The following is a 17,374-nucleotide window of genomic DNA, read 5'->3' on the forward strand; positions in this document are numbered from 1 at the left end:
TCTAGAGAGAGAGTTCTCTATGTAGATCTGTACATAACTGAAAACAAATCACATCTTGCCATGCATGCCATTCTATAATTTGGTTTTATTTACTCAACACTATGTCTTGGAGAGGCTTCTATCACCATAAATACAGACCTACGTCACCAGTTTAAGGGCTTCATAGTACTCTAAATTCTATGTATCATAACTTCCTTATGGGTATATTTTTTTGTGTCACTGTATGTTGGCAATTCTGACTAGAGATGTGTCTGTCCAGGCTGGCAGGAGACTCTGAGGAGGAGTGGCTCTGGGAGGAAATGAGGCCTACTGCTGAGTCTCTGGTCCTGTCTGGGAGGAACATCGTGCTGGTGGCTCAGAAGCTCCATCTTCAGCCGGGATGTCAAAGCCACCAGGAGGAGCTAGTGACTACAGCTCAGCAGATCCTGGTGGACACCACAAAGGTGAGGCTGATATCAGACTGGCTAGCTGGTGGGTTGGACATAGCTCATTGCTGGGAAGCATGGATGGGGCAAGTCATTCCCACAGTGGATGCCCCTGCAGAGAGAGACCTCTGCCCAAGCTTCCGGCAGGATCACAGCACAGAGTTCATTACCAATTTAATAAATGCTAAGTGTGGAAGCTGCCATGGGGAGCTACTAAATTAGGGTCTTTAAAAAATTTTTTTCTTAAAAATCTTTATTTTTGAGACAGAGAGAGACAAGAGTGTGAGCTGGGAAGGAACAGAGAGAGAAGGAGACACAGAATCCAAAGCAGGCTCCGGGCTCTGAGCTGTCAGCACAGAGCCCGATGCTGGGATCGAACTCATGAACCATGAGTTCATGACCTGAGCCAGTCAAATGCTTAGCTGACTGAGCCACTGAGGCGCCCCTAGGGTCTGTGGTCTTAAACCCATGTGTGGCACCTCATCCCCACACTTGGCAATCAACCCCCTAATAAGAAGGTATCACTGAGGGACTCACTTTTCACCTTGCCCTTGGCCAGGAGCTGTGGGGGAACATTTGCTGAAACCTCTGCAGGTCTCAACCTATTTGGCAAACCCGGCTCCAAAGTGAAACCTCTGCTGTTAGGATCTCCCGAGGCTAGACCAACCTGTTGGCCTCCCAAGACTCCCCATTTTCCTAACATTCCACCATATGGCACAACTCTTTTAGGTTGGGGCATTGTTCCCTGTTAGGATCTATATAATATTATCACAGTATTATCAGCATTCATCATTAAAGCTTTCATAATGTGGATTATTGTTGTGTGGGGTGTGGGGGGGGGGGATGAGGAGTGTTGGCAACTGAACAGATCCTCATTAAAGTGAGATTGGAAATGGGGACAAAGCCCATAGAGAGGCAAAGCCATAGGGCTTTGGCACCTGCTGATGGGAGTAGCAGAGGGGAAGAAGGGAGGGTCTTGGAAGTGTTTGGGTGCCAGCTCTGTTGCAGGGGATGAATAGAGCCATCCAGGAGGGGCAGAATCAGGCTAGGAAAGATTCTCAGAGTCACTTCCTGGACAGGCCATCTTTCCAGCCTCCATCATCCTCATCCAAATAGTAAATCCTTCCTGAACACTTTGTGGTAACACGTGGGTTCCCAAATAAGACAGTTAGTTGGTTGTACCTCTTCTGACCTGGAGATACTAAATCCAAAACCAAGTTGGACCCCACATTAAATGTGGGTCAAATTTAGGAAGCCTCACGTTTTCAGTTAGGCCAAATATTTTCCTTAAACATCGCTCCTAGATGACTTGTTTTGTTTTGGCCCTGACATTCTATACTATTTAGCCTTGGGATGTTTGTAAAACATGGGGTGAGGAGGTTGATGGGGTGAAGGGGGTGGCAGGGGGTGAGGGGGCTGGGGGGAGTGGAGGGGGTGGGGAGGGAAAGCAGCTGCCGTTGCTTCTGCTATCGCTCCAGGAACATGCCAGCATTTTCAAGCTTCTCTTCCCCTGGCTGCCCATACAGGTCCTGCTCCTAGAAGACGCGGCGATGGCGAGGAAGATAGTGCGGGCGGCGGGTTGGTGCCTGACCTGCCTGGACGCGCTGGAGGACGCGGACGACGCGGCCTCGCTGCGCGGCCCCTTCGCGGACCTGGCCGCCTCGCTGCTATGCCTGGGCCGCCTGACTGCGCGCGGGCCCGGGGAGCGCCTGGACCACGCCGGCCGCCTGCTGCGGGGCTGTGTCCCCGCGCTGCTCGAGGCCGCCCGCGGCCACCTGCAGCGCCCTTGTGACCCGCAGCTGGCCGCTTCCCAGCGCCACACTTTGGCCCAGACCAGGAAGACCCTAGGCGAGCTGCTGGAGCAGCTGGAGCCCAGCGCCGCGGCCCCAGCGGCCAGCGCCCAGACCGGCGCGCTCACCTGGCGCCTGCGGCGGCTGCGCGAGCTTCTGTCGGCGCCCGGGCACGAGCGCATGCGCGGCGGCCCTCTAGACGCCCTGTTGGCGGCCATAGTGTGGCACTGCATGCGTCTGGCCGCCTGCTCCGCACCGCCAGAGAGGCTGCGCCTGGTGGCCCGCTGCGGCCAGCTGCTGGAGCTGCGGAGTGCCGGGCGCCTGGGTCGGATCGACAGGCATCCGGGAGAAGGCCGGGCCTTCGGGAGCCTGGAACCCGGGCAGGAGTGTGCGGAGCTGCAGGCCGCCATTGAGGCCCTGTACCAAGGAGTCCGCTCTGGGCTGCTGCACCAGATCCTGGACACGTTCACTGACACGCAAAGCCCTCTTCAACGACTGGTCCAGGCCGCCTTGGCCACTCGCCCAGTCAGCTCCCCGTGCGATGGCCAGGGCTTGCCAAAGAATCTCCAGCTTTTCCTTGCTGCTTTCCGTGACCAGGCCAAGCAGATGCTCAGAGTGGCTCACTTGGTCTTGGTTTGCTGCCCTCGACAACAAACTGGCAAAGACATGGAGGTCACCATGGCAGGCCTTTGGGGGCTTGTGGTCAGAGTGCAGCAACTTTTCTCACAAAGTCCCCAAGGATCTGGTCTGGACTGGAGCCCAGCTGTCTTGCAGGCCCTGCTTCAGGCATGGACCAGGGCATCCGAAGGCCTGTTGGCATGTTTTGATGATGTTCTCAATATTCCTGAGTTCCTGAGTGTGTCCATTCAAGAAATGACCAAGCACTTGGACTTCTTTAGATGGGCTTTGAGAAAGGGAGATTCCAGAGACTTTCCCCAACTTGTGGCATATTTACAGGGTCGGGCCACTCACATAGTGCAGGTGATGAGCAGGTATGTGGACCAAGATCGAGATCCCATTTTCCGGAATGGCCTGAGAGTCTTGATCCAGCAGCTGGAGCAGTCTTCCCTGTTCCTGAGTGCAGCTGCTGAGTGCTGTTTGGGTGGGCATAGTGTTCAGGACACAGAGGTATTTTTAACCATGGCAAAACATCTGATTTGTTCAGCCCAGAGCATCCAAGAAGGGCTGGATGGGACTAACCACCCAGATATCCTCAGCCCGCTTCGGAACCAAGTCCAAAGGTTTGACACTGCTAAGGAACAACCTTATTTTATTCTCCCCAGCCTCCAGGACTCCACAACTCCTGCACTGGAACACCAGGGAGAACCTGGGTTGGGGGAAAGCAATTCAGGCATCTCCTATCCACTGAGGAACAATCTTTCCCACCCTTTGATTCCTGACATGCATCTACAGAGTGGGGACCCTCCACTACCAGCCGTCAGCAAATTCATCGTTGCTGTAGAGAGCCAGAGCCACCAGGCAGTGACCACAGCTAGCACCAACCTGCAGGAACAAAACGCTGCTGTGGATGCAGCTCAAGAGGCCTTGGCTGGGGAGGGACCGCTGGGGTCAGAGGGGATGCCTGGACTCCAAGAAATCGCAACACTAACACCTTCTATTGTTGACCTAGGAACAGAGATAGAAACTTGCACGATTGCTAGAACCGGTGGGCTTCCCGAAGTGGCTCTCCAGCTGTCTGGGAGACCCAGGGAAACCGGGCAGAGCTTGGTAGCCAGGGCTGGTGACTGGTACCCTCTGTGTCAACAGCTCTTTTGTCACAACCCAGCAGGTGATCTTCTAGGGAACATGGCAGTGTTCATGGAGCTGCAGCAGAATTTGGCCTCAATGGTTCAACTAGCAGCCAAAAGTGAGCCTGTGGATTGGGGTAAGAAGGACCCTGACTCAGCTGGGCATCCAGAAGCACTTTTACAAATGCAAGGCAGATTGGAGGAGGTGGAGACCCATGCTAAACAGCTGTTGGACAAGGTTCTGGCTTTCGATAGCCTCCAAGCCCCTATGTCATGGGACGAGAGCTTTGAGGATGGGTGCCTTCGATGGTCAGTGGCTGTCCAAGACCTGCTCCAGTGCATGGAGAGACTCAGCAGGAGACAAGGCCTGTTCTTACTGCCCCTGCGGCGGGCCGTGAAGGACCAGCAGGGACTGCAGGAAGAGTTGGCCCAGGCAGCAGCTGTTTCTCAGAGGCTACTAGAGGCTGCCAGGCTGTCTGGCCTCCTGTGTGGGGACACGCAGATAAAATGTGAGGTCTCATTTTTGTGCAGGGAAATCCATGTGCTCACAGATGCTCTGCTGGATGTGGCACAGATCCTGGCCTCCTCCCCCAGACCATCTCCCAGTCTGTCCACACGCTTTGAACTCCTCTGCTTGGAGCTCTCCTTTCAAGCCAAGGCCCTCACTGGCCACCTCAGCATCATCAACGCAGACTATGAACATGTCTTCCAAGATGCCTTCTATCCAAGGCTCTCTGTCTGTAAAGAACCTCAGGCCAGGCCAGAAAGCTCCCTGGAAAGAATGGTGTCTGGTATCCAAGCTGCACAGGGAATTGTGGCAGGAAGTCAAGAGTCTGGGCCCTGCCAGGAGGACCTTCTTAGGGCTCTGGAGAGCATTTTTGTCCTCACCCAGGAGGTGGCCCAGAGGGTCCCAGTGCTCCAAGAACACTCAGAGGAGTGGAGAATGCACACCCTGGACTGGCTTCAGTGGGAGTGGGCAGCCAAAGCCCATCATGCCATGGCCCAGCTCCAGGCCTGGAAAGGTGGTCACACCAAGGCCTGGGCACTCTTGGCCCAGTGCCTGAAGCCCAGTGATGAGACGGCAGTGATGAAGCCCAGGGATGAAAAGGCCTCTGCCCAGCCCCAGCTCCACTGTGAGGAGGGTGCCTCAGGAGCTGTTGCAGTGGTCAGTGTGGATTCTCAGGGTGCTGCCCCAAAAGACACCCCAGGGAACTCAGGGGGGGCCTGCACTGTGGACCCAGACGTCACTGGGACAATTGCAGCAGACCTGGACACGGTAGGACTGCCAGCATCTTTCCTTCTCCCCCACCACCGCCCTCTTTCTAGTAACCAAAGGCCACTGCCAAGTTCCAGAAAAAGCTGTCTTGGTGCCCACGTGTGTAATTCACATCTGGCAGGCAGCACAGTACAGCCTTTGAGAGCCTGAGATCAGGAATCAGACTGCCTGGGCTGTGCCTGCCTCTGGCATTTCCTAGCTCTGAGACCTCAGTGAAGCTTCTTAGCTACGTTGGCCTTCAAGATTCTAGTCTAGAAAATGGGAATATTGATACTCTTCTGGCAGAGAGTTAATAAAAGCTTCCATGTAAAATACTTGCACTTGTCTGGCACATAGGAAGGGTCCTCTAAGTAGTGGCTATAATTACTGACTTATGTGAAGTTTTTCCCCGTTGGCCCAACTGGAAATGGTCCCCCTTTGCTGTGACCGACAGTACCTCTCCTGTGGGTCAGGCTGCTTCATGCTGCCTGCACCAGTGTGATGTTACCTCCCTGTCCCAATCAGGGTTCTTTTGTTTGCAAATGGCGGGGATCCAGCAGAAAGCAGTGCAGGCAAAAAGAAAGATTTATTAGAAGGGCGCTGGGTCTGTTGAACACCTTCCACACATAGTCATTTCCTTCTAAGGCACCGGACAGGACAGTCAGCCATTGTGGAGCCCAAACATCTGATTTACTTATACCGGCTATCACCAAAGTAGGTTGGCAGTGCCCAAGAAATTCCCTAGCAAGCGTGCTCAGCCCAGCATTTTATTCACCACTCGATCTATCCCCTCCATGACCTCATGCTTGGCTGCATGGACCCTCCCAAACCCTTCCCTGGGCCTTCTCCCAACACAAAGCCCATCAGACCATGTGCCCCCACCCCCTTGCTCTTCCTTTTTCTCCCTGAAGTGTCATTACTATGAGAGGGGACCCTCTTCCCAAAGTAGTTGGGAGGAGAGCAGACACAGTGCCTTTTTCCCTACAGCCTAAGGCCTCTTGCCTCAGATTCCCAACCCGCCTAACAGAAGGCTAATGAACAGTTTTGAAGAGGCAGGGAATTATTAAATTGAAGAAGCAACAAGAAAGGATAGCGAAGCCAGATGACGCCTCAATACGCACAAGCACAGAGGGGCGTCTGGGTGGCTCAGTCTGTCGAGCCTCTGACTTCGGCTCAGGTCAGGATCTCGCTTGTGGGGCCTGCATCAGGCTCAGAACTTGTATCTCCCAATTTCGATAGAATTTATTATCATGTTTAAGACTTCACACCTTTCCAACAGTGACACCTAACAGTTATATCCCTTCTGAGGCATTAGTATGCTGCACTGGGGGACTGGAGAAAAAGCAGGGCTGGGGGCAGGCCCAAGGTCCCTCCCACTCTTTTCCCTTCCCACCCGCACCCAGGGCACAGCCCTTGCCCTAAGGAGCTCAGGATCTGACAGACGAGGCAGAGAGAAATCAAGGCCACTCTTGATCCTCTGCTATTGGATTTGCCTCCAAGCCAGAACAACTTGTCTCAATTCCAGAGTCTGGAAAAGGCTTAGGGGAGGCTCCACGAAGGGTCCAATAAAAAAAATCACCTGGTCCAATAAAAAAATCACCAGGCCTAGTGCTGAATGCCCTGCCCACTTCTGGGTGCCAGTGGTACCTCTCTTTCTCACTAGAAAATTAACAAGGAAGTCCATGGGAGAGAATTCCTAAGTATTCATATCAGAACTGTGAAGTGCTTTCATGTAGAATGATTGGTGAGAAAGCGTCTGGGTCCCAAAGTTAGAACATTCAAGGATTCCTGCATTTCCTCAAGAAGCTGTAAATTCTCCCATGTGAGGCCTAAAACTTGACAGAAGGAGAGAACAGGTGGTATTTGAACCGTACTGGGATCCCAGCATGCCAGGTTTCTGGATGAACAGAGCCTGGAGGAATAGGGATTCACTGTTTCCCTACCCACGTGGAGTAAACTGCCTGGAGCTGCCAGCATGTGGGGAATCAGCAGGGTGGGAGGGACCTCTTGACTCCCACTCTTCTTTTTTTTAATGTTTGTTTATTTTTGAGAGACTGCATGAGTGGGGGAGGGGCCGAGAGATGGGGACAGAGGATCTGAAGCGGGCTCTGCGCTGACAGCAGGGAGCCCGATTTGGGTCTTGAACTCACGAACCATGAGATCATGACCTGAGCTGAAGTCTGACGTTCAACCGACTGGGCCACACAGGCGCTCCGCCCACCCTTCTTCAAAAAGTGGCGAGAGGGCCCTTGATAGCAGCACAGGAGTTTCAAGGCCTGAGCATCTGGAGTCTCATTAGCTGTACCCTGTCCTTTGGCAGGAGCAGCCGCACAGCCCAGCACCTGGCTCCACAGGCCCACTGGCCTGGCTGGGCCCTGAGCCGGACCAGCTGCTCCCGGAGGATGGCGGCGTGGAAGGGGGGAGCAGGATCATCCAGATTACCCGCGAGATGGCTACAGAGGTGCTCCTGATGGCTCAGAGTCTGAGGAGGAGAGGACCCGTCTTGGTACTTGGCCTTCAGCAGGCAGCCGTGGTGGCAGGGCTGGGTACCCTGGGGGAAGAGAAGCCCCCGACTGCTGCCCTGCAGGAGGTGGGCCAGGCCAGGCAGGGCAGCTCCCAGAAAAGAAAGACCACACTGTGGACTAGCGGGATTGTAGCATTCTAATGTGCTGTCTTCTTCCTCTGTCTGGGTGTGTCCTAGAGTTCACTTCTCTTTCTCCCTCTTCTTTTGTGCTCAGTCACTAAATCTTGGTCTTATGGCACCAGGGAAGGTAATTTGCCGGAAACTGCAATTCAGTAAAACCAAGGACTCATTCATATCCCCAGAAGGATGAGCTGAAGGGAGCTATTTAGATTCTTAAAAATTCCCCCAAATGGAAATAACAGAGCGGCACCCCCCTGATGGATAGCCATTCAGGGCCTGCGCAGCCTAGAGGGGGAGGGGGTGGCTTTCCACTGGCTTTTGGAGACCACCTGCAGTGCTGTGTGGCCGTTCTAACTCTCTTTAGTCCTCTTCCTGATTCAAACCCAGCAGCCACCACACCCAAGGCCCAGACCTTTCATTGCCCTGCCCAGCTGAAACAGTCCCTTTCTCACAGGGTCGTTACATCACAACGGGCAGTGGTTACTTCCTGCCAACTCCCATTTTCTTTCCAAACATCTCAGGTATTCTAATTTATATAGGACTTGGGTGCTGGTGGTGCTGTGTGGCTGAGGGCCCAGGAATATACTAATCCTCTCCCCCATGGAGTGTTCCCTGGGGAAATGCACACATAAGGGGAAATGCCAAAAGAAAAATCAAATGATAATTTTAAAATGTTTGTTTGTTTCGAGTGAGCATAAGTGGGGGGAGGGCAGGAAGAGAGGGAGAGAGGGAATCCCAAGCAGGCTCTGCACTGACAGTGACAGGGCTCATCTCACAAACCGTGAGATCATGACCTGAGCTGAAATCAAGAGTCGGCCACTTAACTGACTGAGTCATCTGGCACCTCAAATGATAATTTTTAACAGTGAGGCTAGTGCCTGGTAAGATGAAGTGCCTCTGCAGAATTCTCCCACAAACCTCCCAAATCTCAATGTTAATACCTCCCAGATTTTAACAACCAAAGTCAAACAGAGAAAAGAATTTAAAATAGCTGGTGAGGGGTGCCTGGGTGGCTCAGTCAGTTAGGCGTCCAACTTCAGCCCGGGTCACGATCTCGCGGTCCGTGGGTTCGAGCCCTGCATCGGGCTCTGGGCTGATGGCTCAGAGCCTGGAGCCTGCTTCTGATTCTGTGTCTCCCTCTCTCTCTGCCCCTCCCCCGTTCATGCTGTGTCTCTCTCTGTCTCAAAAATAAATAAATGTTAAAAAAAATTTTTTTTTAATTAAAAAATAAATAAATAAATAAATAAATAAATAAATAAAATAGCTGGTGAGGGGGAAACTGGCAGCACAGGGGTGGGGGACGTAAGGTTTCCTGAAGCAGAACGTCAGATCCTATGACATTAATCTAGAACCCACCATGCCAGCAGCTCTTCAGCTCAGAGCTGGAGCTCTTCAGCTCAGATGAGGAGGGAGGTGGGAAAATTGGAAGACGGGGTCCCTTGAAGAGACAGAAAAGGTAAACACTTCCTTTCATGGTGGAGGTCTGCATACGCTTACTCTCATGTGGTTACTCGCATCTCTGAGACCTCTTCAGGGGAGCCCTTGCCCTTCCCACATGGAGGTGATCTCATGGCAGACTTGCCACAACAGTTTCATGGCATCTCACATCTTCGTTTGCTCAACAAATACTTGTGGAACATCTTCTGTGGGCCAGCAGAGGACAAAGGCATTCCTTAGTCATTGTCCAGCCTGGGGGGGGTCTCTCACCCTTCCCTACCAGATTCTTTTATTATTCTTTTTCATTCTCATCCTAAAGACCAGTGATTCTGAAATCAGGCCATCAAACCCACACTTAGCACATTGAGAGAGCGAGTGGACGCAAAGAGCTTGTCTGTGTCTGTCTTTTATCTATATTAGTTGCCTCAACATACACCATTATGTTTAAGATTTTATTTGGATAAAAGGTGCTGTTTTCTGTCACCCATTAAGGATCACTTCCCATCTAAGAAGCTGTACGTGTAGCTGTAGTCTACACGTACCTTTGCACCTTTGTTGCAGCCAAAATCACCTTCAACCTGGATGTTCCCCATACCTGGACCTTCTTAGGGGCCCCATTTCTGCCCTAGGCCTGCTGAAAACTAACCCTGAGCCAGTGCAGGCCACAGCCCCCATGGGAAAAGGGCTAGATCACGAACAGGAGGCTGGGCTGCTTTCCCTTCAGCAGTTCCCCCACAGAAGCAAGGGCGTGGATGTCTTCATTCTGCTGGCTTTCAGGAGAGTAAGCATCTGAGTGGCTGGTCTTGAAGTCTGTGGAGGAGGTTCGAGAGCTTATGGTTTTAGACCAAGCTAAGACACGTTCACTCTGGGGCTGAAGTACATTGTGCTAGGCAAGTTTGGGATGCTTTACGATTTGCCACTGATTTCTTCTGGAAAACCTGTGAGGGCTTTACCTACTTCTGACTTTCATCTCTTTGATACAGACCAAAGATCAGCTCATTACCTCTGCTAGGAAAATCGCGACTTCTGGACAAAACTTCGCCAGACTTATCCGCATCATCGCCAAGAACTGCATAGATCAAAGATGTTCCCAGGAGCTTTTGTGTGTGGTAGACCAGATTCAAACAATGAGCAGCCAGCTCCGCATCATCTCCAGGTAGGAAACGGTTTTGGTTGTGACTGCTGTGCTCTGCTTTCTCAAGAGCCAGAGGGAGGGCTTAGGCAGTTCTTTTTCTTTTTCTTTGTGTATACTTTTAAAAATATTTCCTTCAGGAGCCTACATTTATGTTGAGGATACTAAACAAATGTTGAAAATATAGAGAAGTATTACAGAGGACAAAAAAATACATTTTTAGCCACTGTCATTTCTCCCTTTATCTCAAAAATATTAGATCTGGTAATATACATAAGAAAGGAAAAAAAAGATTGAACATGGAAAACTAGTTCCTGAGGAGGTGTGAACATAAAGTAACCATAAGGGATGTTTAAAACCCAAATACATCAGGACTTCTGTTCCCCTTCAAGGCTCCCCTTGCTTCACAGTGCTGTGCGCCTGCTCCAGCGGTCCTACGCCCTCACATCACATCAGAGTTTCATCTGCAAACGTAAATGCCTGATCTCTACTTTATAACCACAGTTAAATTTTGACCATTAGTTCTTTTATTTGTTTTTATACTAGGCATATTTAACCAAAACATCAGTTATCTAAAAATACATTAATTACAAAGTGAAAGCGCCATGAATGTAATCGGCCTAAGAAAAACTATACCAGTACACGGCTTACATTAAGATTTATTCATTTAATGTGCTCAGACTTTGGAGTTGAGCAGTTTTTATTAATTGTCTCCTTATAACAGCTTTTGTGTTGGTAATATAGAACATCATAATGGCAGCATGGAATGGTTTCATTTCACCCTGAGTCTCCTGATACCTGCATTGGCACATTTGTCAGTAACAAACTTGTATTCATAATATTCTTTTTTTTAATTTTTATTTTTTAACATTTATTCATTTTTGGGAGATAGTGAGAGACAGAGTGTGAGTGGGGGATGGGCAGAGAGAGAGAGAGAGAGAGAGAGAGAGAGAGAGAATCTGAAGCAGGCTCCATGCTCTGAGCTGTCAGCACAGAGCCTGATATGGGACTCGAACTCACGAGCCATGAGATCATAACCTGAGCTGAAGTCGGACACTTAACCGACTGAACCACCCAGGTGCCCCAATATTCTTTTTTTAAGTTTATTTATTTATTTTGGGGGGAAGAGGGCAGAGAGAGAGAGGGAGGGAGGGAGAAAATCCCAAGCAGGTTCCATGCTGTCAACCCAGGGCCTGACACTGGGCCTGACACTCAAACCCACGAACCATGAGATCATGACCTGAGCCAAAACCAAGAGTCAGATGCTCAATTGACTGAGCCATCCAGGTACCTCCTGTATTTGTAATATTCTTATATTATGGGAAAGCTTGATAGCTAAAACTATTATCAGTCACTGTGAGGCATAAAAACAACATTGCTAAGACCAGGGTATATAAATTTTTTAAATAATTATATAGGGGCGCCTGGGTGGCTCAGTCGGTTAAGTGGCCGAATTCAGCTCAGGTCATGATCTCTCGATCCGTGAGTTTGAGCCCCACGTCAGTTTCTGTGCTGACGGCTCAGAGCCTGGATCTGTTTCAGATTCTGTGTCTCCCTCTCTCTGACCCTCCCCTGTTCATGCTCTGTCTCTCCCTTTCTCAAAAATAAATAAAACGTTAAAAAAAATTAAAAAATAATAATAATAATTATATAAAAATAAAATGTGGCTACTCTTCTCTAGGAAATAATATTTCAGGTATATAATCATCTCAAGGATAGCCACTCAAACTTTACTGCTTAGGACACAGGAACTGCAGTTAATGTTAGCATTTCAGTTATGGGTCATGTTATAAGGGTACCTGGGATTTGTTTCAATCAGGTATGGTAACACCTGCAAATGTGGAAAGGACTTTCTTAGAGGAAGAAGATTCCTAGGAACAGGAGGCATAGCATGCCATACAGGACCACACAGGAAAGTGCCAGAGTTGGTCAAAAAGCAGAGGGAGCAAAGGGGAAACCTGACGAGAGCCTTTACTGGAGTTTTCGTGGGAAGGAATGGGCATGGCAGGGGAAGCAGGCAAACAGATTTCCGATAGACTGGATTGAATATTTTCAATGAGCCCTGGAGTATGGAGATTATCTCTAGTTGTCTGGTACCTAGCCCTGGGGCAGGGCTATGGCCCCAAGGGTAAGAGCTCCACAAAGGAGGTATTCAAGACAGGACTTTGCACTGGCTAGTTTGTAGGTATAAGTGCCAGGAGTCGTTTATGACTCTCTAAGAAGCGGCTAACGCCACAGGGGCGGTCTTTCCAATGTCAGTAAGGTCCTAAAATGTCAACGCATCAGAAATACAGAAAATAAAAAGACATGATTAATACAGGTATATTTATCAAGCTCTCAATCCTTTAAAGGAGGTGAATTTCACATCTTTATTTACCTTTGTAGGAAACAACTTGTATAACTAAATCCAGTTACATTCACTATAAAACAAATATCATTGAGGTGTATAATTTAATTAGGAGGTACTGGTCTGATCTTTGAGTAGAATGGTTTCTTTTTTTTTTTTTTTTAATTTTTAATGTTTACTTATTTAGAGAGACAGAGACAGAGACAGAGCATGAGCAGGGGAGGGGCAGAGAAAGAGGGAGACACAGAATCTGAAGGAGTCTCCAGGCTCCCAGCTGTCAGCACAGAGCCTGATGTGGGGCTCAAACTCAGGAACCAACCATGAGACCATGACCTGAGCTGAAGTCGGACACTTAACCGACTGAGCCACCCTGGCACCCTGAGAACTATTAAGTCCTGAGTACAATTGTATGCAAAATTTCTTGTTGCCTTTCTCATACATGGATGTTGGCATTTGTTCTGCCACGTCTCTTCAGTTATTTCCTTTAAAAACATACTTCTTGTTAATTTGTAGATACTGTCCAATTCATACTTTCTTAGTACTAAAACATAATTTTATTTTAAAAATGTTACATTTGCCTTCGGAACATTTTTTTTTTCCCCAGAGTAGTCACTGTAAATGCATCCCAGCGTTCTGGAAGAGTCTCACATTGTAGAACCTTCCAGTATTTATTTGAGACGGCATCTCTTCCCTGGTGTAACATTGTCTGCTTTCTTCCTGTAAACTCTCAAGTGTAAAGGCCTCTCTGGCAAGAAGCAGGTCCTCTGAAGAGCTCCTGCTGGAAAATGCTCAACAGCTCCTCCGGGCTGTGTCCAAGACCGTGAGGACCACAGAAGCTGCAAGTCTGCGGGTAAGTGCTGACCCCATCTGAAAGTGGCCACTGGCAGAGACTACACACATATGGCACCATGGCTCTGGGCCACAGGCAGAAAGAAACATTTATGAAAATGTAAACTCTGGGGCTTCTGGGTATCTCAGTCGGTTAAGTGTCCAACTCTTGATTTCAGCTCAGATCATGATCTTACAGTTTGTGGGTTCGACAGGGAGCCTGCTTGGGATCCTCTCTCTCCCTGTCTCTCTGCCACTCTTTCTCTCTCTCTCAAAATAAATAAATTAATTATTTAAAAGAAATTGTAAACTCCATGTGCACTTGTGATGAGCACTGGCTGCTGCATGGAAGTGTGGAATCACTATATCGTACACCTGAAAATAATCTAACACTGTGTGCTAACTATACTGGAATTCGAATTAAAAAAAAAAGTAAACTCCACGAAGCCACAGACCTAGAATTGTGGGCTGGTGCATGGAGGTGCTAAGTAAATAGAATGAGAATTTCCATTTCAAGTTTAAAGCAACTTTGTACCGGCTAAGCTCAAAGAGTACATTGAATAGACATGCATTTGAAAAATGGGCATAGTTTAGCTAAGGTTCCAGAGTCTCTTGAAGGCTGAGCTCTTCTGCTTAGGCCTGGCCCCGAGGGAGCTGAGTCCCTCCTTACTGGCATGGCCACAGTCCCAGCCTCCCACTCACCCTGCAGCACCACCTGAGGTGGGGCAGTCCCCACAACCCAGTCTCCTACCCACTTGTGTGCAGGAGAACCTGAGGGCAGGGCTGTGTCCTTACCGTGGGCACCTGTGTCCGGGCTCCGCTTAGGCCACTGGCCAAAGACCCATGGATAGTTTGCATAAACCAAAATGAAGAAAGCAAGATCCAAAAGGAGGCAGAATTTGGGGTAGAGAGAGCATTTTTAATTGGCTGCATTCTCCGAACATTCGATTCTGACCAACATAAGATCCTTTGTTCTGTTGTGCTTCTTTCATGAGAGAGGGAATGAGTGGGCTTTAATTCAGAGGATCCCTTCAAACACAGTTCCTTGATCTCTGTTCAATTAGGGCCAGTGGTGCCTGGCCTGACTCAGTCAGAAGAGCATGTGACTCTTTTTAAATTTAATTTAAAATCTAATCTAATCAAAAATAAAATAAAATCTAATCTAATCTCATTTTAGAGAGAGCATGTGAGCAGGGGAGGGGCAGAGAGAGAGAGAGAGAGAGAGAGAGAGAGAGAATCCCAAGCAGGCCCCACGCTCAGCATGGAGCCCAATGCAGGGGTCAATCCCATGACCCTAGAATCGTGACCTGAGCCAAAATCCAGAGTTGGATGCTCAACTGACTGAGCCACCCAGGCGCCCCAAGAGCATGTGACTCTTGATCTCAGGGTCATGAGTTTGAGCCCCATGTTGGGTGTAGTGATTACATACATACATACATACATACATACATACATACAAGGAAAAAAATTAGGGCCAAAATGTCAGAAAATGAGCTCCACCGTCAGTCAGTGGAGTCTGCTAACTAAGCAAGAGCTCATGTCAGCTGACCTTGGGAAGGTGTGCACAGTGTCCCCCAGGACATGTAATTACCTCTGTCTCCTCCAGGGCTTGAGACAGCCTTCCTCAGATCCAGAAGAACTGGAAGTTGCTGCCTTCTGTGTGCAGTGGAGAAGAAAACTGCTAAGGCACAGACTTCGAGAAACTTCAAACCTGGACTATGACGAGCTGGGCCTGCGAAAAACAAGCACAGAAGGGCCCCCAACATTAGCAGCCCTGGTTCCAGAAGCATTCTAAAGACTGAGAAATACTCTCTGAGTCAGACTGTCTATTGATGTGTGCCTTGGCCCTGAGATGGGCAGCCCAGAGTGGGGAGTGACTCTTAGGCTGAAATAGGCTCACATTGTAGAACCTTCTACATGGGGGTTGGGCAGCTGGGGGGGGGCGGGCAGGGGCTAGGCCTTGCACAGAGCTGCCTTGGCAGTCCTCCCAGTGAGGGGGAATGTCCCTGGGCCCCTGGTGAGGCTGATGCCCTGGGAATGATACTTCAGTTTCTGGGCTTAGAAGGAACATCACATGTAGACTGTAGGAGGAGGGGGAAAAACATCGATGCCCTGTTAGCTTAAGCCTTTATTAAGGTGTTGCAAAGTGAGAACAGTATCAGTTGTGCAGGAAGCCAGGTACTGAAAGATGTGTAGGTTACACTGGGGAGGTCAGTCAAGTTCAAGGTATGGGGAAACTGAAGTTTGTGTTAGCCTGGGATGAGCTCCCTATAAGGACTGGTTTGCGTGGCTACTTGAAGATTGGTTTGCATTTTCTAGGATTTTTATTAAACTGGAATCATGTAATAGTGTTCTTTCCTACCCCCCCCCCCCCCCCCCGCCCCGGCTTCTTTCCTTCAGCATGATCACTGCAAGATGATCCTTTTCAGACGCTCAGGACTCTTGGCCATACTTAGGTCCCAAGATTTCCTCCTAGGTTTTCTTCTGAAAGTTGGATGTAGAGATTTATCCATTTTATTTATCTTTTTAAATAACCAACTTTTGATTTTATTGACTTTCTTTCCTAGATTTCTGTTTTCTACTTCATGGATTCCTTCTCTTTAATATTTCTTTTTTTTTTTTTTAATGTTTTACTTATTTTTGAGAGAGAGAGAGAGAGCACATGTGAGTGGGGGAAGGGCAGAGAGAGAAGGGTACAGAGGATCTGAAGTGGGCTCTGTGCTGACAGCAGTGAGTCCAACGTGGGGCTGGAGCCCATGAACCAGGAAATCATAACCTGAGCCAAAACCAAGAGACACTGAACTAACTGAGCCACCCAGGTGCCCCTCTTTGATATTTGTTATCGTGCCTTTGCGCTTAACTTGTTCTCCTTTTCAAGTTTCTGCATGTGCAACCAGAGATCATTATTCTCTAGCATTCTTTTCTATTACAGGCTTTTACTGCTGTGATTTCTAAGCACTACTTCAGCATTAGCCTCCAATTTTTATGGTTTTCTTTCTCATACATTCTAATTTCCTTTTTGAATTCTTTGTTGACCATGGATTATTTGCAACTGTGTTATTTAGTTTCAAAGTATTTGGGGGGAATTTCCAGGTATTTTTTTCTGTTTTGATTTCGGATTTAATTCCTTTGTGGTCAAAAGACATTCTTTTTATTATTTGAATCCTTTTAAGTTTACTGAGTTTGTTTTGGGGCCTGGGGTATAGTTTATCTGGATACATGTTCCACGTGCAGTAGGAAAGAATGTACATTCTGCTGTTGGTAGGTGGAGTCTTCTATGAACACCAGCTGGGGCAAGTTGATCGACTCTGTTGTTCAAGTTTTCCATGATGTTCCCTGATGTTCATTCTACTTTTTCCATCCATTTTGAGCAAAGGGTATTGAAATCTGCAACTAGAAGTATGAATTTGCCTGTTGGGTTTAATTTCTCTTAAGGGTGACTGTCCTATGCTGCCTGGGGTCCAACTCTGAACTCTATTGTTTTGTATGTTTCATCTGGCTGTTCTGGGGATGAAGGGTGTGTGTGTGTGTGTGTGTGTGTGTGTGTGTGTGTATAACCTAGCCTCTGTTACTCCCTCTTGGCCAGCAGGGGGAAGTACTTGTTTCTCTTTTCAAACTACCTTTTCTCTGGCTCATGTTTGAGTCTCCTTTTTCAGAAACATTCCCTGGGTCTTCTCCTGCTATTCAGAACCAAGTTCCAAGAAATATTAATCTATCACTGCTGTTTTGTTTCCTTACCATCCACCAATCCTTCAAAACTCTGGCTTC

The 17,374-nt window shown here is 48.8% G+C and overlaps 1 protein-coding gene across 3 annotated transcripts in view; it reads left to right on the forward strand.

The window, feature by feature from the left end:
• Window positions 1–15,414, forward strand: part of LOC109264631 (uncharacterized) — a 30,527-nt gene extending 15,113 nt beyond the window's left edge. For all 3 annotated transcript variants that reach the window (XM_053890945.1, XM_053890944.1, XM_019445050.2), the window contains 6 exons: window positions 260–443; window positions 1,952–5,239; window positions 7,539–7,724; window positions 10,283–10,455; window positions 13,511–13,628; window positions 15,213–15,414. In XM_053890945.1, coding sequence (XP_053746920.1) covers window positions 260–443; window positions 1,952–5,239; window positions 7,539–7,724; window positions 10,283–10,455; window positions 13,511–13,628; window positions 15,213–15,401 — 4,138 coding nt within the window. In that variant the 3' untranslated portion in view covers window positions 15,402–15,414. The remainder of the gene's footprint in view (window positions 1–259; window positions 444–1,951; window positions 5,240–7,538; window positions 7,725–10,282; window positions 10,456–13,510; window positions 13,629–15,212) is intronic.
• The last annotated feature ends 1,960 nt before the right edge of the window (window positions 15,415–17,374 follow it).

This window comes from Panthera pardus, unplaced genomic scaffold, assembly GCF_024362965.1.
Source record: "Panthera pardus isolate Hobbes unplaced genomic scaffold, ASM2436296v1 HiC_scaffold_26, whole genome shotgun sequence".
Classification (NCBI taxonomy): domain Eukaryota; kingdom Metazoa; phylum Chordata; class Mammalia; order Carnivora; family Felidae; genus Panthera; species Panthera pardus.